The sequence below is a fragment of the Ascaphus truei genome, chromosome 21 (genome assembly GCF_040206685.1).
Source record: "Ascaphus truei isolate aAscTru1 chromosome 21, aAscTru1.hap1, whole genome shotgun sequence".
NCBI lineage: Eukaryota > Metazoa > Chordata > Amphibia > Anura > Ascaphidae > Ascaphus > Ascaphus truei.
Window position 1 is genome coordinate 20,627,220 of NC_134503.1, and position 23,889 is coordinate 20,651,108.

General features: G+C 42.1%; 1 protein-coding gene across 18 annotated transcripts in view; it reads left to right on the forward strand.

Annotated features, from left to right (window-relative positions):
- Positions 1 to 23,889, forward strand: part of ZNF618 (zinc finger protein 618) — a 220,358-nt gene that overhangs the window by 171,620 nt on the left and 24,849 nt on the right. For 14 of the 18 annotated variants that reach the window (XM_075579289.1, XM_075579291.1, XM_075579297.1 and 11 more), the window contains 2 exons: positions 1,339 to 1,419; positions 21,056 to 21,127. In XM_075579289.1, coding sequence (XP_075435404.1) covers positions 1,339 to 1,419; positions 21,056 to 21,127 — 153 coding nt within the window. The remainder of the gene's footprint in view (positions 1 to 1,338; positions 1,420 to 21,055; positions 21,128 to 23,889) is intronic. The other 4 variants (XM_075579290.1, XM_075579295.1, XM_075579285.1 and 1 more) reach the window with 1 other exon arrangement.

Consider the following 23,889-nt stretch of genomic DNA (forward strand, 5'->3'; position numbering starts at 1 on the left):
CAAATAAGTAAACATGGGATAGGATGTTTATCCAGGGAGTAATCTAATTGCCATTATTTGGTGTCAGGAAGGAATTTATTTTCCCCATATGAGATATCATTAGATGATGTGTCACTGGGGATTTTTTGTTTGCCTTCCTGTAGATCAGTAAACTATAAGTACGGATATAGGATAAAGTATTAGTTGTCTAAATTTATCAATGGTTGAACTTAATGTACGTATGTCTTTTTTGAACCTCATCTACTTTGTAACTATGTAACTAAATGCAATTATGTAACATGTCTGACATACAGTACTTACAAATGGTAATTTCTTGCAATGTGACGAGCCTGCACCTAACTATGTCAGACATGTAAGAAGATTATTTATCTAAACAATTGTATATAAAAGTACCCACTTTCATCAGAAAGTATCCTTATAATGGTGCTTATGGAGTTTTTAATAAAATCACTATTATTCCGGAGATATGCCCCATTTGTATTAGTAGCAAAGTGGGAGGCAGTCTGCTGACATTTTTATGCACTATGGCGGGGGGGGGACGGGGAGGCAAACTGGGGTGTGTGGGATTTTCTAAGGGGGTGTGCGGTGGTTACAGAGGCCACGCGCTCTTTCACAAGGCGTTTAAATTAAATGACGGGGGAGGCAAGAGGCCTCTATAACATCTCTTACATGCTCTCAGCCGGCTCTTCGGCGACAACGCGGCATCAAATGAAGCCGCAGGGTCATACGGCTGTGTGATGTCACATGACATTGTGACGTCATGTCTCTGCCGAAGCCAAAGAGCAAGTAAGGAGGGGGGGGAGGGGGCGTGAGCATGGGGGGAGAGCAGACAGGGGCGCAAACAGAAAAGTTCCGCTCTATGGTATATATATCTATTTATACACCCACCACTGCTTAGCCCAAGAATAACTATGTATCGTTAGGAGGCTCCGTGGGCATCTTTGTGCTGTGCAGGAAGTTGATTTTGAAAGGCTCATATACTGTACACGGAGGTCATTCTTTCTGTTATTTGCGGGTTGTATTGGAGTATTTTTATAGAGCAGGCCTCCCCAAGATCAGTCACAAAAAGAAACAAAGAGGCCAGGTTTTCAAGATTCCTCTAACCATAAACGAACCAATTAACCTAGCACTAATTATCACTTGCTAAAGTTTCTGTTGCTGTGAAACGTGACCTGACCTAATTACTGAAATTAAGCCCTGAGATAAAGTCAGCGTATACTTTTTCTGTCCTGTATTTTTGTTCTGTGTGATGAAGTGTTGGGGATTTTTGTTCTATAAAATTACTAAAGAGTACATTATTCAGCTTTCAATTCCTTATGTGCTCTTCTCCCTCACCAGAGAGTGCTTTCAGCCAGGAAGTGGAAGCCAAACCCCCAAACAACTATGAGGAAGCAAACAGCAACTCTCAGCATTCAAGCGGTGAGTACGTTCTGTTAGCTTCTTTTTTACATAACTGGACTAATGTAACTTCATTCCAAAGGACAACAGGTGATAAGATAAGCACACCATGACAAGCCAAGGAGAGGCTTGGGGGAAGAATGTGTTGGACGCATGGAGATGCACATACAAATTCAATAATAATAATATTTTTTTTTATAGTGCTGATGGTATATATGTGTTGGTGCCTCAGGCATAGAGAGATAAAGTGACTTGCCCAAAGTGATAAGGAGCTGACACAGGTCTCCTACTTCAAAATCAGTGTCATTTTTTTTCAGTCAGTGCCTTTACTCACTCCTTTTGCAACAAGAAGTAAACTACAGTAATTTTACCAATGGAGAAATTAAATAAAGCACTTATTTAAATACAGTAGTTGTTTTGAACTTTGTCAAAAGAGCAGAAGTCTCTTTCCCAGGTAGGTTTCCCATCACCTGCATGCACAGAGCGCAGAGTGCTCGTGGCAGCTCATGTAGAGCGGTGAATGAATGTAATCTAAACGTAACAGGCAACTCCTTCTCTTCCATTCACATCATCGGTGATTGCATCCCGAGTAGCGATCACGTGATTGCAATGTGCTGGAGGGACTGCGGCTCCAAAGGGTTAAAACTGCAATCCCTCTACGGTTTTGGGTTCAGTTCTAAGAAAAACTTGTTTTGATTTTGCATGTCGTTTTTGGCAAAAGATTTTGATTTTGGATTATGGGGAAAATGTGAATTTTTCATGCAGAAATCATAATGTCGTGTAATCTGGAGCTGTTTTTTGCTTCCTATTTAAGTATTTATACCCGTTGCAAACTATTTTGCGTAAATAATTATAATATAATTACAGTGGCGAGAAAGTTTGTGAACCCCTTAAAATTTTCACATTTCCCATATTTCAAACCTAAAATGTTATTAGATCTTAATCTAAATCCCAATAATAGATAAAGATAACCTGATCAAACAAATCACACAAAAACATGATGCTTTTTCAATTTATTTATCCACAAATGATTTAAATTCCATATCCATGTGTGAAAAAGTATGTGAACCTTTAGATTCAGTACCTGGTGGTACCCCCTTGAGCAGCAATAACTTCAACTAAGCATTTCCTGTAACTGCTGGACAGTCTCTCACATCGTTTTTGAGGAATTTTGGCCCATTCCTCCTTAGGCCTCGGGCATGGTGCCTCGGGCCGCGTTGATCCGCGCTCCTGCTCTGCCTCGCCTGCTCAAACTGGAGCTTTTTTGTGTCCTGGCAGGTGAGACAGTGAGCGCGCTTTGGGGGCGGGGCAAAGGCGTGGCGGAGGCGTGGCGGAAGGCGGCGCTAGTCGCTCGCTCCCATTGGATGTGAGTGGTCACGTGACCGCTCCTCCGCTTCCCTGAGCGGCAAGTTTTAAATTTGCCTGTCTGCTCAGAATTTCTCAGCCTCCGCACGCATGCGGAAGCTTGCGGAAGGAGCTGCTAAAGCCGCGCTGATGACAGATGCAGGGGGTAAGTGCATCTGCTCAGCACGGCCTACGGTACTATGTTCCAGGCCTTACTTGCATCCTGCTTCAACTCAATGACATTTGAGGACTTCCTTGCATTGACAGCTCGCTTCAGGTCAAGCCACAACATTTTGATGGGGTTTAAGTCCGGACTTTGACTAGATGATTCTAAAACGCAGAATTTCTTCCTCTGTAGCCATTTTTTTGTAGATTTGAATGATTGTTTAGGATCATTGTCTTGCTACATGACCCACTTTCGCTTCAGCTCACATATGGATGGCCTGACATTCTCCTCTATGCTACTGGGGGGTTCTTGTAACTTCCTGGTTTGTTCTTGGAGAGATTTTGGTAGAACGACTGCTGCTGGGTAGAGTAACTGTAGTCTTCAACTTTCTCGATTTGTAGACTATCTGTCTGATAGTGGATTGGTGGAGCCATAAATCCTTAGAAATGGTTATTGTTGGGCATAAATAACTGCTTTTCTGAGGTCCTCAAAGGTTTCTTTTGATTTTTGCATGACCCGTTTCCACATACCTGTATGGTGAAGACCAAACTCAAAAAGTTTTGGTCTTTATATAGGATGGGGCATTCCAAACATACCTCAAGATGTACCTAATTTTTTACACGGTTACACGGTAGCTTGTGACAGGGTATAATATACACCAAATATCTGGGTTGAATTGAACACGACTTAGATATAATAAATATAGTTTATTCCTTAAAGAAGGAGAATACACAAAATGATACAAATAACAGACAAGAAATGGACACTTACTTAAGGGTTGGACAATGAAGCAATCAGGTACAGGATTGGCAATTCATTCAGCAATACAGGTTCAAATGAAGACATCACGAAAGACACGAAAGACACTGGCTATAGAGCTGACACTGGTTTATATGTGATTTCAGTCCTATACCCTGGCATTCAGTGCAAGTCATTGGAGGACAATTATCTGCACCAATCCTTCCTTGCCACCTCACCTGAGAGGTAAAGTAATACCTGCCCACTGGGTGGACAGTATTCTAGTCAGGGGCTTATTTCCCTAGCCCCCCTCCCACAAGACTGGCATCGCCCAGTCTGCTTGGGATAGGAAACCCTTTGTTCCAAGGTGTGAAACACAACACTTATCCCAAGTACCCACATCCTGCTCTGTTTTGTTCCAGCATACACAAGCAGGGTGGGGGAGCCTTTGATCTGGGGGTTTATTGTAGACCACTTGTCTCCCCCCTGAGCATTAACATACCATATGGGCTCTAGCCTTCCCGGGCTTTTACCAGACTCAGAATACAATACATTCTTTAATATCTACACATATTAAAATAATCCGTTCTGTGGGTCTGAGCGGACTGAAATTTGCCATGTCCTCATGCCAGATGCCCCTTTTCATAGTGGCCAAATATCAGCCTTCCACGACCCCCAGAACCGGAGATACAAAAATACAGTTTAAAAGCACATTACAAAAGTGGCCTTTTTTCTGCCATGCAAGTCAATGGCAGAAACCTAAACTTTACCATTACCCTGACTCCGTTCTGTTGCCCCGAGAGGGTCGCTATTTGCCATGCAATCCTGCCGGAACTAGGACTACATGGTGACCGAATCTCAGCCCTCTAGGTTGAACAGAACCGGAGTTATGGGTTCCAGGTTTCTGCTCATTCTGACTTAGCTGTTTTTTCACGCGGCTTCCCTCCATTAAAATCAATGGGGCCGGTGCCTCCATAGGATTCAATGGGACCTCCGCTACCATTGAAGTTAATGGGACACACACACTTTTTAACAGTTAACCCTACTCCATTCGGTTGAGGGGAGAAGGCTGGAAATTGCCATGCAGTCATGCCGGAGCAGTGACTACATCCTTGCCAAATCCCAACCCTCGGGTCCCCACGGAACCGGAGTTATGGGTTTTCAGTTTACCCTGTTTCACACTTAGTGTTTGAAATCCACGTGGCTTTCTCCGCCATTACAGTCAATGGAAGTTCCCACGCCAATTGCGCGATCAAAGCTCTTTTTTGACAATGTTGCCACTCTTGCGGTTTTGCGGTCTGGCAGGCTGCCAGCTCGTCTCCGGAGGTTGGCTTCCAGGAATCCCCATTGAAATGCATTACTCCATTCACTTTCCATGGGGAACCGCCGCTCCTCCTCTCGAGCGCCACCTGCAGGTCTTCTACGGAAACGGGCCCAAATCGCCGGAATGGCGACCTATGGAGAAACTGCAAAATGGAGCCTGCAAAGGCGGGAAAAGGGACAAAGGGCCATAAACACAGAATTAACATTAACCCTTTCCCTCCCGCATAGATCCCAGTATGAGGGTTGGTGCAGACACTGGAATGGGGAAAATACATTGTAACGGGAATACACATTTGGGTGCTGAAGCAGGGTAAAAACACATTATTGGACCGCAGTCCAGTTAACCCCTTGCCTCCCAAGTGAGGTCAGGGGGTGGCCATATGGGGTGCAACCCCTTTAATACCGGGCCAAGCCCCCTCTCCCATGACAACCCCCCAGTCCATTTTGGTAATATCAACAGTATATTCATTTAGGCAATATTACTTAATCAGTCCCTTCTCTTATACTTTTCGAAATCTTCAGTGAGAAATGTAAAACTTTATTCTTGGAAAACACTGTATCTTTTCCTAATATAGGGTATTTCCTTGATGTAACCCTTGGTCCGGTACCTCAATCCCTTGGAGTCTCACCCACTCCATATCCATTCACAATTGTCTTTCCCTCTCCTGACAAGCATTTATTTGTCATTGGATTACATCAGGAGGGTATTGTTGCATAAGAGGGGTTTCTGTCTGTTTCTTCATGTATATCTTCTTGGAGGGGCATGGAGGAAATAACTTGAGCGGTCAGCTTGGGGAACAATCCTTTAACGCAAGAGATAACAATGAATATGGTGAAAAAAGCACATACACATATAATCAGTCCTTGCACCAGTTTCGCTCCCAGTGATCCAAACGATGTGCCTAGTCCCAAGTCCCAGCTGTAGAATACTTTCCAAAAGTCTTCCAACTTTGTCACTACCTCTTCTATCCCTAGTATATCATGGGTAATATTAGTTGTATTGTCAGGTACATAAGTACAACACTCTTCTCCCACCATTGCACAAATATTTCTGCTCTTATAGTTACATTAGTTTTTACTGTACCGGACTGGGAATAAAATGTCTTGAGCTATTATAAAAATTCTGTAATTGTCCAATAGTATTAAAAAGATCACAATACATAGTGTAATTATATTTGAAGTGCCTACATATGTCATAGTCGAGTTTGATTACCTGGACTTGGGTAATTTGGACAAACAAAATAAACCCCTCATTTTTATCATAAGAAATTTTTTCTTTGCTACTTTATTACTGAATATACTTAAATCTTCAACAGAATAAATATCATTTTCACACATATCTTTCTGATCTTTCGTTTGATATAAATATGTGTACGTATTTTTATCATAAGAAATTTTTTCTTTGCTACTTTATTACTGAATATACTTAAATCTTCAACAGAATAAATATAATTTTCACACATATCTTTCTGATCTTTCGTTTGAAATAAATATGTGTACGTATCTTCTGAATAGACATACAGCAATATATTGAGAGGTGTCTGTACTCTATTTTGTGTTACTTTAATTATATTGCTTAACATTTCTGCCTGGTCAATTTATATATATATATAAATATATATATATATTGCTGAGCGCATTAGGTCCTGACATAGCCTTTAATATTTATAGATATGGTTATATAACTCACCCCTCCTGCGGCACCTAAAAATATATGTACACAGATATAACAAAATATAGTATTAATACCGAGGGCTACCCTATGTGCTAAGTCTAGCAACACATCTCTCTTCTGCTATTTCCAGATGTCCTAACACACGTAAATATAATGGAATGTGGAACCCTTCTATTTTCGTAGTTGTTTCGTTTAGTTACCAGATACATTTTTTTAATAAGAATAATAATAACCCAACCAGGATCCACTGATTTGTTTGACTGGAAACTACCAGAGTCCTTAGCCAGATATTAGTATTTGAAATATTAAACATAAAAAAGGAAAAAAAAATATATATACAGTACAATAATTCAACAGTAGTTTGAGAATTCAAAGTTCTTATTGTATGTCTTTATTTATATAGCGCCATAAATGTACATAGCGCTTCACAGTAGTAATACATATCATATAAATAACAAATAATATAAATAACAGATCATGGGAATAAGTGCTTCAGACTTAAAAGTAACATTAAGGAAGAGGAGTCCCTGCTCCGAGGAGCTTACAATCTAATTGGTAGGTAGGGAGAACGTACAGAGACAGTAGGAGGGAATTCTAGTAAGTGCGTCTGCAGGGAGCCAAGCTTTATGTATCATGTGTCCATTATTCTTTCGGTTCTTTGAAAACTTGAGTAAATGGATCCTTTAGGCTCTAGTTGGTGCACTTTCAGGTTCTTGAATATAAACTGTACGACTTTGACCTGTAACTTTGACCAGTGCATGGAGAGACTGCAATTTTTTTTATTAGTTGCATACAATACTTGCCAATTGTTTCATTACAAATAACATGGTCCTTAATAATTAGTTCCTTTGAACTACTGTTACTTCCCGTAAGTGTCTCATAGGGAGATCATTTATGTTCCTCTGTCTGAGTAAATATTATATGGTAATCTATACCTAGGAATAAATTCCTGTAACAATCTCTTCACCACTGTTTTAGCGTCCGCATATAGGCAGGGGTAGATCTTAACCCATCCTAAGTAAATACAAATCATAACCAATACATGTTGAAAATACAAACTCCTGGGTAATTCAATAAAATCGATGTGTAAATTACCAAAATGGCCTCATGGGCAAAAAATAATGTATCTGCGAGGGCTTGATAGCTTTGCCTACTTTATATTGTCTGCAGATGACACATTGTTCACATAAGTCAGTTGCTGCCCTAGCAAATCCAGGAGACCACCAATCATGGGAAACAATATTAATTATCCCCTCTCTGTTCACATATAACCCATGTGCTATGTGAACAGTATATAACATTAAAAACTATGGCAAGTTGGGGGGACTATTGAACCCTGTCCAAACATAAATATCATTATGAGTAGCCCCCCATGATTCCCACCAATCAGCTTCATAATACAAAACATTCTGGGAAATAGGGTCCTTGAGATTTATATGTGCAGCGATTTTAACCATAGCTACTGCTTATGGTAAAAATAAAACCTGTAGTAGGTCTTTAACATATTTGGCATAGACAATGGGGAAACCTTTAGATATGAGAACACCCCGAAACCTTAGGTAGGAGATTTGCGTTTAAAACTTCATGCTGGAAACAAACATAATTTGACACCAAATTATCCGCTTTATCTCCGACAGGAACCATCAAAATACCAAATAAAATCTGGATTGCACAGATACATTCTTTACAATGAGAGGTTATAGATGAGGCTTCAAAGTGGGACACCTTTGGAGAGAAAATGGTCAAAAGTTGTAAAATACATCACACATTCAGTTAAATTTACAGTAGAAAAATAATTTCATATCGGACTCCACGCTAATTCCTTGTACTGTATTCTTTGTGAAGCACTGAGCACACTTCTGACGCTATATAAATAAAGACATACACACTCAGTATTACTTATTTTTATAACACAATAAAAATATATGTTTTGTATAAAAATGTATACCTGGTGACACACTCTTCGTATCTGTAAGGATTACCGAAGTACATCCGCTCCACGCATCCTCTCGAGCACCATCGTACACGCGCGGGTCTATGGATCACATTCCTTACCAGATGCGCGCAGCACGCATACGCGCCAAATTGGCATCATCTGATGCCGCGGACTCAGGCTCCGTCCCCAGACCATGCTGCATACTAACTGCGCGCGGCACTCGCACGTGACACGTGTGCTATGCCCCAAGCTCCGTGTCAACATTCACTAGCTGCCAAACAGCTACACCTGCTCATAGAAGCATTCATTAGCTGCACAAACAGCTACACCTGCTCATAGAAGCATTTATTAGCTGCACAACAGCTACACCTGTTCTTGGAAGCCTTAGACCTATCATGGCCTCTGCGGGGGCCGCGCCCCCGCTCCACCCCCTTAGGGGTTGGCTGATCCTGCCTATATATGCTCACCAATGTCGCAGGTACATTGGCTGAGCATAGATATATGTTACTCTGTGTTTATCCTTGCTGTTCCTACCTTGTTCCTGTCCTGCTGCTTATTCTAGATTTACCCCTTGTGTACCGAACCGGCTTGTTTGACTACTCTGACCTCTGGCTCCTGATCTTGGCTATCCTCTGACTCTTCACTATCCTCTGACTCTTCACTATCCACTGACTCTTCGCTCCCCTCCTATCCTGACCTTGGCAAAGTACCTTCTACGCTCCGGATCTCTCCTACGTTGAACTCGGCAAGTATCACGACTACTCTATCCTCTATATCCCTGATCTGGCTACCAAGAGAATCCTCACTCCGGGCGTGGCCCCCGTACCTGTGGCTGGTGTTTGTTACTATTCCCATCTCAGTGCCGGGGTCTCGTCTTGTTTGTGTTGAGCACAGCGTGACAGTATCACTGCAACACTGGGTAACACACTTTAAAAAAATTATTCTTGTATATATTAAATTATACTACATATTAAAGCTGCAGTTCAGTCAATATCCTGCATGTGTGTTTTTTTTAATAAATCAGTTCTGTAGTAAGAAAAAATACTTTTAGCATTTTCTGTTTTAAAAAAAACAACTTTGAAAGACCAATTTTCTTGTATTCTATGTTAACAGCCATTTGCTAAGGCACTGCCCCTTCATGTCCTGTCACAAGCCCTGGCACACCCCTTTGTCAGCCCTGCCCTCCCTCTAGCACATGTCAGTGCAGGAGTGCTCATGAATATTCATGAGCTTCCACTGAGAGACAGAAGCAGAAGAAAAACATATGCCAGCTCTAATTATGTCACCAAATTTCGCCTATCAATACATGGAGAACGAACTGACCGGCAGCTATACAGTTCTTTAGGTAATTAGAGATTGCACACATGAAACTATTGAAGTAAAAAAAAAAATTTTAAAAAAAAGACTGAACTGCAGCTTTAATCCTAAACATTATTCACTATAAACATTCTATACTATAGAGTGACATCATACATTTTACTCCACAACATACCTCTATGGATACTCTGCTCAGAACAGAAAAACATTTGAAACACTGAGCAGCTCAGAGATTAAAATTTAGCTTTTCCCAGAGCCCAATGCAGGCTACATTTTCCATGGCAACCTAAAAATAAAAAATAAAAACCTGGAACACTGTTAAGGTGCAAGACATCCTTAACATATCATTTTAAATAATATGCTTGTGAGCTTTTAGCAGCATTTTAAACAATTCCCAAACATATCCTAACCAGAACAAATACAATTGAAATGTATTTACTGGTTACACACAAACAGAAAACACACAAAGGGATTTTCGTTAAACTTTTGGAAAATATGTAATATTGACACAAACCCATAATTTATACTCCTTTTATACACGGCCACCTAATTTAACAAAAAAACAACAAAACACATTTCTCACCTGCCTTTTAATAATAAAACAAAATAGTTTGATCCTGCAAACTAAATGAATAAAAATTACCTTCTCTTTTCTTATTATCATAACTAACCTGCTTTTAAACCTAATTTGAAACCACAGAGTTTGGAGTTAACTTTCGTGCCTGGAATGAATCTCTGCACAATCTTTAAGCTGGAGAAGGGGGGCTGTCTGGGCTGCTATTCTGATTCTGTCTCTCTTTCCTCTCTCGAGGTGGAAATTTGAGCAGAGGAAAACGAATATCTTCTGGTTTTAAGAAGCTCATCGTCTGGCCAAAACGAACGAACCCTTAAATTTTACCAGTGACTGGGCTGATTATAAAAAATGGCAAAGCTCTCTCTATCTCTCTCTCTCTGTCTCTCTTTTTCTTTCTCTCTCTTTGTCTTTCTCTCCTTCGTCCAGTGTTGATTAGTTTGTGTTGTAGTGGGGGTGTACACCTTTAAAAATAAAACTTAATCGCGAGCAATTAATTATATTCTTATTTTTGTAAAAAATAAAAAAAAAAAACTTGCAAGTTTCTGGATGGTAATTTTATATACATATAATAATCCGGCGTCCCCATTATTCAACTCTCGCACAAGATTTACACACAGGTAGGGTTAACTCGGGTACAATTCATTATCATGTTCAGGTTCATTTTTACAGCTCGTCAAGGGCACAACAATTAATTGCCGGCACTGAGACTACTTCTGTTTCAGAACCTGACTCGTAGCCACTTATTGCTGTGGGGAAGAGAGAAGGATATTACCGCAGACGCACAGGAATCACTCAAACAATCAACCCTTTTACCATATTTGTACCTGAGAATCTAATAAAATGTTTTTGGGGGAAAAACTCATTTTCCCTACCTTGGAAGCATACCTAGGGCGTGTTCCCCTCTACCAGGGCCTTACGGCTTTCAGGTAACCTGTAAGGACGAGAACGTATTTTTACCCCAGGTGCTGTTTCTATCACATGTGAAACTCAATTTGTCTGCCCTAGTAAATCAGAAAAAAACCTAATTGAATTGTTTAAATATCTCTAACAATTCCCCTTTTCTGTTCAGAGGACAGCTCGCTTCCCATAGGGATCTGATCATCACCACAGGTGTTCCCGTGTGGGGTTGACGACCCAGGTCCGTTTCCTCTTCCACCGGGTGGATGAACAGAGACCTCTGCACCTTCCAGGGTTTCAGCAAGTTCACATGGCAAATGTATTTACTCTTTCTGGACCCTGGTTGAGCGATCTCATAATCCACATCACTCGTGTGGCGGAGTACTTCAAATGGGCCCTGCCATTTGGCTATGAGTTTGCTCTCACAACTGGGTAACAGTAACATCACCTTGTCCCCCGGGTGAAACACTCATCTGAGCATTTTGGTTGTAATGTCTCTCCTGACTGTCTTGGCTGATCTACTGTTCTCCCTAGCAAAAAGGCCAACCACATCTAGGCACTTCCTAAGGTCCAACACATATTGCAGTGTATTCTTAGAATGGGACCGGTGTTCCTCCCAGGGCTCTTTTAGGAGTTCTAGAATACCCTTGGTTGGCGGCCATAGAGAAGTTCAAATGGGGAGAATCCCGTGGAGGCCTGGGGAACTTCCCACACTGCAAACAGCAGAAAGGAGAGAAGTTCATCCCGAGCTCTCTTTTCCGAATCTACAAATTTTCTCAACATACCTTTTAGCGTTAGGTTAAACCTTTCCAACAATCCGTCAGTCTTTGGATGGTAGACCGATGTCCAAACAGACTTTACCTCTAGTAATTTCAAGACATCCTGCATCAGTTTAGCCATAAAATTTGTACAGTACCTTGGTTGGTCAACATAACCTGGGGAAGTCCAACCCATAAGAACAGCTCCAACAATTTGTTGGCTACTTGCTTCGCAGTTTCTGTCCTCAGGGGGAACGCCTTGGGATATCTTGTTGGATTGTTGACTATTACCAGAATAAACCTATGTCCCTTCACAGAAGGCTCTAGAGGTCCCACCAAGTCTACTCCAATCCTCTCAAAGGGAACTGAGACCAAAGGTAGAGGAACCAAGGGGACTGGTTTTGTCCCTTTTTGCTGGTTAGTTGACATTCAGGACATGCCGCACATAACTTAGCAATATCATTATGCATCCCTGGGCAATAGAACCGGAATGAAATATGGTTCATGGTTTTGTCTCTAACGAGGTGACCACCCCAAGGGACAGTATGGGCTAGGGTGAAGACAGTTTTAACAAACACCTTGGGAACCAAGAGTTGTCTGGTGATCTCCCCTGTTTGTATCTGCTTGTTCACCCTATACAGATTATCATTTGGCAATTCAAAATGAGGGAACACCATTACCCCTTGTGCATTTAATACCTTGTCATCGATTTTTACCACCTTTTCATATTGTCTGGAAAGGACTGGGTCTTCCCTCTGCCTCTGGCGAAAATCAGGGAGACACAGGTCTGGTAAATCTCCAGGCTCCACCTTTCCCACCTTCTGGCCATCCCCAGTCATTACCTGTGACTTATTCCTATTAGTATGGCCACCTTGAGTCCCAGATCTCTCTAACCAGTCCTATTTGTCACAGTGTCTTTGCTTCCGAGATTTCGGAACTCGGTGTCTACTGGGAAATAGATAAGCAGAAAAGGGGAATGGTTTACCGGGCTTCTCCTATATCTCCTATAAGAAGGCTCCTACTGGGAGGGAACCAGTTAATTAGATAAAAGGGGCTAGTCTTGGACAAGCAAAATGGGGGCAGGGAGCCAAGGAGCGACTCCTACTTCTAGCCTGGCCTCCTGACCCTTTACCTGCAGCAGGATGTTGGCTATCGGGTACCATTTTATATCCCTGTGTATACATTCTATGTTCCATGGGGAGTCATAGGAAAGTATTTCAGGTGGTAAAAGTTCCTTGAAAACAAGGGGTTTCTCAGAGCCTTATATAAAAACATTTAATTAGTAATAAACCATACATATGGTCACCATAAATGAAAACCAAACAGTCAATTGCAATGATGGTGGGAATACACAATAGTAAAAGATAACAGCTATACTCACACGTGCAAGTGTGAGCTCCTTACAATCAGGGTTTCTTTGGTAATGTGGAAACCCCCTCAGATTTCGGCCTCTTGTTTCCTAGAGGATTGTGCTGATAGACAACCGCTTTTGCTATGTTCCAGGAAAGGATGACAATCGCGAAATAGAAGCAAAATATATGCATTTTATTTAAAACAAAAGTAATTATACAAGCACTTACATGAAAAACACTTCCGGCATCGACAGCCACATTCAGACCCTGAGTGGTATCCCACTGCTTTCGAGTCCGGTCAGCAGGACCTCCGTCAGGGTTATCGCGAGAACTACTGTAACCTTCCGTGGACACCGTACAAATCCAACACCGACAGGGAACTACGCATTTCGCGAAGTATATCTTGCTTTGTCAGGTTAATGTCGGTGGTTTGTGGTGAGCCTCTACTTATACCCTGTGTACATTGTTAACAGGTGTATCGCGGATTATTCCTAATAGAATTACATTCAACAAAAACACAGATCAGCATTCACTGAGTGCCATCCTACATTTCATATTGTGAATGGATAATTCATTTATGATTCCAAATAATATAACCCTTAAATGTTTGAAACTAATCACATATTCTATAGAAACTCTCAAATAGTGTTAGGAAAAGTATTCTATTTAAAAAAAGATATGCCCAAAAAGGTATACATTTTGAATAGTATAGTTCTGAATAGTTCTCCCGATCACCTTGATGGAGGTCCTGCTGACCGGACGTAGAAGCGGGGGTCTACCACGCAGGGTCTGAATGTGGCTGTCGATGCCAGAAGTGTTTTTTCATGCAAGTGCTTGTATACTTAATTTTGTTTTAAATAAAGTGCATATATTTTACTTCTATTTCGCGATTGTCATCCTTTCCTGGAACATTGCAAAGCGGTTGGTTATATAGTACTAGAGAAAAAGATGGGTATAAGCGGCACACCACTGCTAATAATAGAAAATAAAGAGTTTTCCCTTTTTGGAGCTCACCTTCTGCTGATCCCACGACTCAATGCTGGATCCACGAAATGGTAGAAAGTGTAGGTTAGAAGAAGCACACAAAAGACTAGGATGGAGTCCAAAGAACTTCTATTTGTATTCAATACATCAGAGCCAGTGAGCACAGGGACGTTTCAGGACCAACTGTCCTTTCTTCAGACCAAACACCTACAGTAGCATGATTCTAAATAAGCACCTATAAATACCCCTGCAGGGTTAGTGAAATCACTTACCCCCAGCACCACCTGTGATGAAAGGCTGAGCATGCACAGCAGCCTAATTCCTTTGGCGTCTGACGTCATCGCGCAACCGAGCAACCTATACTGAACATATAACACAATTCAAATTCCCTCCAAATACCACAACTTCTGCAGTATGTAAAAAAGGTTTCACAGCAGAAAACAGATCTTTCCTTTCTCTTCTACTTTGGGGACGATAAACATGAATTCGCCTATATGCCATTCCTCTAATCATGACAATCTTTTGTAAAGTGCTGAGTATACTGCGTGCACTATATAGATAAATATATACTGTACGTACATTCAGAAACAGACACCTCCTCGGCTTCTTACTGGTGACATTAAAACCTTTAATTAAATGCCAACACCATTATATTTGTCGGGTCCAAAGGACCACAGAATGAGGGGCTCCACACCCAATTTGTTCTGCATATGGTATGCGGGCTCCTGCCCCCTATGTCATTCTCTGTACCCCCTGTGTTACCCATGCTTCCCACCCCCCCATGTCACTGCTGCTCACCCTTGTCACCCCCTCACATCTTATAGTGTGTGTGTGTGTGTGTGTGTGTGTGTGTGTGTGTGTGTGTGTGTGTGTGTGTGTGTGTGTGTGTGTGTGTGTGTGTGTGTGTGTATACACACACACACACACACACTCTGGAGGGTTTTTGTCACTTTTTTTACCCACCATAACTTAACTAAGTGTGGTGAAACATATCCCTGCTTCATTTTGCAAAGCCAGTATAACCAACCCCACACTGAGGAGACCCATTAAGGTCGAAATATCTGTCTGTGGGTGGGTTTACTGGCTTTGCATCTTAACCCAGGCTGTGCTCAAAGCTGTGGAATCCAGCAAGCTTACGCTTATAGGGGACTATGTTAAATGTTTTTTTTTAAACAAAAGGTGGCACTGTGTGCCCATCTGCATGTCATTTCCCAGAATCCCTTGCTGCAGTGGAAGTGCTGTGTGTGGGTGATAATGGTGAAAGGCGGGGTTGCAGACCTGTCTAAGACATGCAAATGAGCATTAAGTAATATTTCCATTTGATATATATATATATATTAAATTAGTTCTTCAGTATTAGGTGATACCTTTTTTATTTGGACTAACAATTTATGTCATAGGACAAGCTTCCGAGAGTTTTCCTCTCTTCCTCAGGTCAGCAATACTGATATACAAAGGTTTCTATGACTTAGACAGAGATTGGAAAAGAAAAAAGAACAGAGATGTAGATGGCAGCTCACCTTCATCTCTCTGTTCTTTTTTCTTACTTTTCTTCTTTTCTAATCTCTGTCTAAATCATAGAAACCTTTGTATATAATTTATTCTGCAACTATCGCAACTGGACTAACACGGCTATTTCCGTTACAGGTGGTCCTCGGTTATCCGACGCAATGCGTTACTCAAAATGGCGTCAAATAGCGAAGCGTCGTAAAGCGAAACCCGTTTTCCCATAGGAACACTGTTTAAATCAAACGTTCCGTTCCTGAAGGCATTTTTGAATGCTAAAATACACAGAAAATGTTACTCAAGCAATAAGATATGCAGCACACACATAGATTATGATGGAAACATTATATTTATTGATTCCAGAACTGTAAAATAAAACTATAAAAATAAAACTATGCTGTATTCTGTACAGAAATGTACATGAGCAAAAAAAAAACACATCAATTATTGGAGGAAGATGATTGGGGGGGGGGGATCTTCACCAGACAACGGACTTTTTGGAGGTGATGTAGGTGGAGTTGAAGGTTTCGGCCTCTTGAAGAATCTCTTCATTGAAGTCTGGACAGATCCTTTCCTTTTCTGCGTGTAGATCTCTCTATAGCAGCTGATTTGGTTAGACACCCCACGACTGACTGTTGAACTCCGTTCAATGTTAGGGTCATTGTCCTCAAATATGGCCAGTGCGCTATCAATGTGCTTGAATGCCGCAGCCAACATTTTGCTTGACAATGATTTACGTGGCTGTGGCTGTGCCACATCAGCAGATTGGTGGGCCTCCTCTTCAGCAATTTTTTGCTCTTCTAATTGCATGAGGTCTTCATTGCTCAACTCGTTAGAATGTAAGGCGAGCAACTCCTCAATATCCTCGGTTTCCACCTCCAAGTTGAGATCTCTGGCCATTTGCACAACAGTTTCTGTAACTTCTGCAACAGTCTCTGTAAGGCCTTGGACATCAGACACAAAATCAGGGCACAAATTACACCAAACTCCATTTAAATTGGATTGTTTCACCTCATTCCATGCCTCTCCGATGTTTCTCACTGCATGGAGAATGTTGTAACCCTTCCAAAATTCTTTTAAGGTTGGACCACCTTCCACATCGGTTGCTCTGATGGCCTGGGCAAATGTTCGCCTAAGATAGTAGGCCTTGAAGGAAGCGGTCCATCGGCTGTTGTTGGGTGGCATGAACACCACCATGACGTTTGGATGATGGTCATCCAGGTACACGGGATGGGCAGGAGCATTGACCAGGAGCAGCAATGCTTTGAAATCGAGGTTCTGGTTCATGCAATATAATTGCACAGCTGGAATAAATTGATGCTGGAACAAGTCCTCAAAAAGGCTCCCTGTTACCCATGCCTTACGGTTGGACTTCCAAATCACTGGAAGTGTGCTCTTAGCATAACCCTTGAATGCCCTAGGGTTTTCTGCATGGTAAACAAGCAAATGTTTTAGCTTGAAATCACCTGCAGCATTTGATCCAAGCAGAAGAGTCAGCCTGTCCTTTGCAACTTTAAACCCGGGCATAGATTTTTCCTCTTTTGCAATGTAGCTTCTACTGGGCATTTTCTTCCAGTAGAGCCCAGTCTCGTCAACATTGAAAACTTGACGTGCGCAATAGCCACCGTCCTCTATAATTTTGGCCAATGTAACAGGGAAGGTTTTAGCTGCCTCCTCATCCGCACTAGCAGCTTCCCCGGCCACTTTAATGTTATGCAAGTTTGCCCTCTCTTTAAACCGCATAAACCAGCCCTTACTTGCAGTGAACGTTTCCTCTGTGGTCCCTTCTCCATGCTGTTGCTTAATGTCCTCATACAGACTCAAAGCCTTGGCCTGAATTAAGGCTAAACTAATGGGCACATGACGCTGGGATTGATCTTCCAGCCATATGATGAGGAGTTTTTCTACCTCAGCAATATGCCCAACACGTTGCCTTATTGTAGTACTGCCTTTGCATTGCTGCCCTGAGGAAGGTCCCTGCGAGGACCGAAACGTTGGTCCTTGTGCTGCTGTTTATCTGATTACAGGTCTTTTTTCATTTACCACTGAGTGCTGTCTTTTGTTTACTCTTGCTGGAGTTGACTACCTTTTCATATATATACATATATAGTATATATAAGTCATAGAAACCTTTGTATATCAGGATTGCTTGACCTGAGGAAGAGAGGAAAACTCTCGGAAGCTTGTCCTATGACATAAATTGTTAGTCCAAATAAAAACGGTATCACCTAATACTCAAGAACTCATTTATATATATATCAAATGGAAATATTACTATATGCTCATTTGCATGTCTTAGACAGGTCTGCAACCCCGCCTTTCATCATTATCATCCAGCACACAGCACTTCCACTGCAGCAAGGGATTCTGGGAAATGAAATGCAAATGAGCACACAGTGTCACCCTTTGCTTCAAAACCATATTTAACATGGTTCCCTAAGGTCGAAACAGCTGTCTGTGGGTGGGTTTTCTGGCTATGCATCTTAACCCTGGCTGTGCTCAAAGCTGTGACCATGCAGCAAGCTTAAGCCTATAGGGAACCATGTTAAAAATGGTTTTGAAGCAAAATGTGACACTGTGTGCTCATTTGCATGTCATTTCCCAGAATCCCTTGCTGCATTGGAAGTGCTATGTGATAATGGTGAAAGGCAGGGTTGCAGACCTGTCTAAGACATGCACATGAGCATATAGTATCACCTAATACTGAAGAACTCATTTATATATATCAAATGGAAATATTACTATATGCTCATCTGCATGTCTTAGACAGGTCTGCAACCCCGCCTTTCACCATTATCACCCAGCACACAGCACTTCCACTGCAGCAAGGGATTTTGGGAAATGAAATGCAAATGAGCACACAGTGTCACCTTTTGCTTCAAAACCATGTTTAACATGGTTCCCTAAGGTCGAAACAGCTGTCTGTGGGTGGGTTTTCTGGCTATGCATCTTAACCCTGGCTGTGCTCAAAGCTGTGACCATGCAGCAAGCTTAAGCCTATAGGGAACCATGTTAAAAATGGTTTTGAAGCAAAAGGTGACACTGTGTGCTCATTTGCATGTCATTTCCCAGAATCCCTTGCTGCATTGGAAGTGCTGTGTGATAATGGTGAAAGGCGGGGTTGCAGACCTGTCTGAGACATGCACATGAGCATATAGTAATATTTCCATTTTCTATATGCTTTGCTGTGGAGGGTTTTTGTCACTTTTTTTACCCACCTTAACTATATATATAGTTATATATATATATATACACACACACACACAGCTCAACCCCGTTATAGTGCGGTCCTCGGCCACCCGATCCGACCGCACTATAACCGGGATCGTGCTAATTTTTAAAAAAAATGGCTGCCGCGCGCCTGATCGGGAGGAGGGGGGAAGAGGTGGAGTGAAGCACCGGCAGCCTTACACGTCCTCCAGCAGCCACCGTACTTCTGCCAGCATTCCCCGCACCAGTGTTGCCTGGTCCGCGGTTTTCCCGCACTCCCCTCGCACTTCCCCCAGCAGCCTTACTTCCCCCAGCAGCTACACACCGATCCCGCACCAATCCCCCAGTCCGCACTGATCCAAAAGTTGGAATTTCCTTTTGGGGGTCTTCCTGTGAACACATCATGGCTAAAACAACCGATCATGGGGTTAGGTACCAGAAGGCACGTGGCATTCAGGTGTTAAGACTACTTATAGATGTAAAACTTTGTTAATAAAGGCATCAATAACCCTGATGTAACCCATGAAACATGTCGCTTCCATTAGAACTCTTTGGCCCCTGGATGGACTGTCCTTGTAAATGCTCCTGAAATACCTCTGTGGTTTCCCCTTAACATACTGTAATTGATCCCGATTTATTCATTTTAAAGTGTTCATTAATCCCATCACATCTGCCGTTCTTACATTGAAATTTTCTTAAGTTACCAACAATGTGTTTTCTGATAAATTAATACAAAGAAGACCATATTCTGAACGGGGCAAATTCAGCCGACATAGCTTTGATACACCCTGCTTAAAGGGCACTCAACTTTTAATTAATTTAATTAAAGTATGGTACAATTTTGCCACCCTTTAGTGAATCTGGGCATGGTTTCACCAATCCATTTACAAATGCGTTTTTAAAGAGAAACATACAAAATCACCTTTTCAGTCTGCCAAAATCCTCCAGAATAATTTAATGTCTATGTTAATTGTCCAGTTATGTGTTTCAACCCGCTGGCTCTTAATTATGCTTATCAACTCAAATTGTTTTTTTTTTTTTTTTATTTTTTTTTTTTTTTTTTTTTTAAGGCACTTAATTCACAAATGTATTTGCTGGGCTTTATAACAGGTAGACACTTGAGGTTTGGTAATGTTTTATATGATAACCCATCTTTTAACTTATATGCACTTCATTCCTTATCATTTTGAACTGTCATTACAAGTAAATATGTTTTCCTTCTTATTCTCTTTGGCATCCTTACCGACCACTCCACCCTGTGATTCATAGCTACCTCTCATCTTTATTTTTGTATTATTATTTTTTTTTACTATCCCTGCTAGCTGAAAGAGGCACCTGCAATCAAAGTGATTTAATGGCAATAGCATCTTTCAATGCCTAATAATTCGATTTTTACATACATTTTATGTGAAAACAGCTAAGAATGGATTGTTTTAATGTGTCGTTTCTGAGCTAGACATATCCTGTTCCTTTCATTGACTGGACATTACACTCAGTACTCGGTCTTGAATTTGTGTTTTGAAGGATCATGCCACCGAAACGTACTTAATAATTATAATAATAATTGTTTATTCTTGTATAGTGCAGCTAGTTTTACGTAGCGCTTTACAGAGACATTTTGCAAACACAGTTCCTGCCCCGTAGAGCTTACACTTTATGGTTTTTTTTTGGTGTGCCTGAGGCACAGGTAGACAAAGTGACTTGCCCAAGGTCACAAGGAGCCGACACCGGGAATTGCACTAGGTTCCCCTGCTTCAAACTCAGTGCCTGATTCAGTGTCTTTACTCACTGAGCCACTCCTTCTCAACATAAGAAGTATATAACACTATTTTTCAGGATTGTACATTCCCATATAACATTACAATGTATTTTCCCAGCAGGTTCCAGTAGAACACCTGCAGGAATGTCTGACAAAGTGGGAGGATGCAATTTGTCCAGCTGGCCAAAAGGTGAGCTTATTTACCATCCTATTCACATACCTAAAGCAGCAATACTAGCCAAAATTCTCTTAATCTGTATACAGTACGTTATATGTACATATGTATCATATGTATATGAAAACAATTAAAAAATGGCAAGTTTAGCGTGTGCACGTCATAAAGAATAACCATATATACATCACCCAGGTGTGTGTCTGTGTGTGGAGGGGGGGGGGGTGAGAGTGTGTGAGGAGGGGGGAGAGTTTGTGTGTTGAAAACCCCTGATATAGGCAAAATATAGAAACAATGTACAATTGTATTGTTTCAAACTTTTATTGATGCATTGTACAATAAAGTATTTAAGACACCAATAATAGTGTCGTACAGTATTCATAAATACTGTACGATAAACAACATTTTGGTCCACACACTAAAACACATACTGTAGATACAGTACTGTACTCACAACTGCTTTTCTACGTGTTACATTCCAGTTACATTCGTGTCTTAACATTAACTATGGGGCTATTATTCTGAAGATAAGGGACAACAGTAATGCACGCCGTGTTCATTCAACTACCACGGAAAGCATCTATAAAGTAAGGGGAATGAACCCCAAAATGTCCAGTGCTCTACACAGTGTATATGACTGGGTATGGGTTAATATTTAGCAACCTCAGATGCGCATATAAATGAAGTAAAAACAATCCCACTGCAATTGAAGTGTTCAAAAGTCAATAACATATATGAGGGAAGGATCGTTAAGGGAGACAGACTAATGACCTAGGTGGGGGGCCAGTTTTGCAGGGATTAGTATAGAGACAGGATGAGAAGCTGTTTAAGCCCCTCTCCTGTGCTCACGGAACAACCAAAAGCCTGCTGCCCTTACCCGCCTGGTGTCTTCGCTGCTCCTTCGGTAGCTTGCCGGTCCCAGGCTCTGCAGGATCTGCGCTTCAGTGTAACGTCACTGTGGTCACTGTGCAGCTTACTCCGGGACGGGTTGAGACGTGCCTTGCGTGCTGGCGGTCCTTGTAACCGCAAAGGGAGGCAGCTCCATGGCGTTCGTCTTGTAGAGCAGATGGGATTGTCTGCGTGCTCCAGCCGGAAGATGTGCGGTAGAGACGGATGGATTCGTAGTTCCTATCTATGCAGTGACCGCCTACGAATCCATCCGTCTCTACCACGGAAAGCATACATTAACAAACGGACTTGTGAGTAAACTTTAAAGTGCTTCATTTTTTAAAAAAAAATATCGAGGATTGACTGTTTCATTGCATCTCTTTGCTTCTTTTTAACGATTTCAATCAAGCGTTTTAACTGTAAAACTGAAATGGATTCTACGTTTTCTGTTTCAAGAAATTTAAGTCCAGTTTGCAAACCTGTGAGCGCCTCTGCGATCTTAGGTGGCGGCTCTGGTTCCTCTTCCTCATCGTCTTCGGTTGCATCCAAATCTTGATTTTCGCTAGTAACGTTTTGGATTATTTCTGAGTCGGTCATATGCTCATAGGTAGGACAGCTGTTGTCCCCATCTATTGTGGCCCTACTTTCGCTATCAACAAACGGTTCTAGTGCTCTTTCTGCATTGGCCATGTCATTTTCTGTGAGGCCTTCATTAATGTAGCTTTCAAAGAATAGATTGGTGGCGGCGGCGACTTCTTCCTCTGTAAAGCCCTCAAAGTCATTCTCTTCATCACTGTCACTGGCTACCTGGAAGTTAGCCAGTACCAGACTTGCACCAGTTACGTTTCTCCAACATTTAGAAATGCATATTTTTGTGATTGCTTCCCATGCTTCACCACCAATGTAAAAAACTTATTTTAGGTTTAGCTTCTTTAAAAATGCAGTAACAGAATCCTCACCCGTGATATTCGCTGTGTCCGCGTCTTTCGGAATTTCATCTTGAATGTTGATATAATGCCTTGATCCAGCAGCTGTATTTTTGATGTGGTGTTTTGGGGCAAGTAGCTGACTCGTATTTTGCCATCTCTGCTTATTAGGCCTGGGTCCCGCTGCTTCCGACGGCGCGCACGGCCGCGGACCACCAGCCCCTTTCCTGTAGTGTGGAGGTCCCCGCTGGCTCCTTACTACTTGGCTGACTGCGTGCTGTGACGCGTCAGCCGGCCGATGCTGCAAGATCCTAGTGATTTGCAGCTCTGACACGTCACGTGGTGCGGCAGTCAGCCAATGAGGGAAGGAGGGGAGGGAAGGCGCTACCGATGGGAGGCGGCTTGGGAGGGGAGCAGGGAAGGAGCTGCGGGGAAAAGTGTGTGAGTGTATGTGTGTGTGTGTGTATGTGTGTGTATGTGTTGTGAGTGGGGGTGGTGGTGGGGGGGTGGACGGCACCACGGCACCACGATCGTCACAAAGTTTTAACACGCCCCCCTCCCACTAACGCCCCCCTCCCGCTCCGGCTCCCGGCTCCCTCAGACAGCATATCGCGGTCAATTGCCTGTCAGTGTGCCGCCTGTCTGCAGTGCGGGCGCGCTGACTGAGGGAGCGGGGCCTTAGCCTGAGGCTATCATCAGACAGATGGGCAAGGCAGTTATCTAGCAACAACAAAGCTCTAGTATCCGATCTTTGTTGCCGTAAGTGTTTACGCCTCGGGTACGAACTGCTGATAAAACCAGTTTCCAAAAATGCTGGAAGTCATCCATGCATTTTTACTAAAGTTGTAGGAAAAAGGCATAGAGGCCATGTTCACATGGTGGAAGCAGCGTGGTGATTTAAATTTGTCTATACAAAGTGGCTTCAGTTTGTGATTTCCTGTCTGGTTAACACAAAAAAGTACAGTC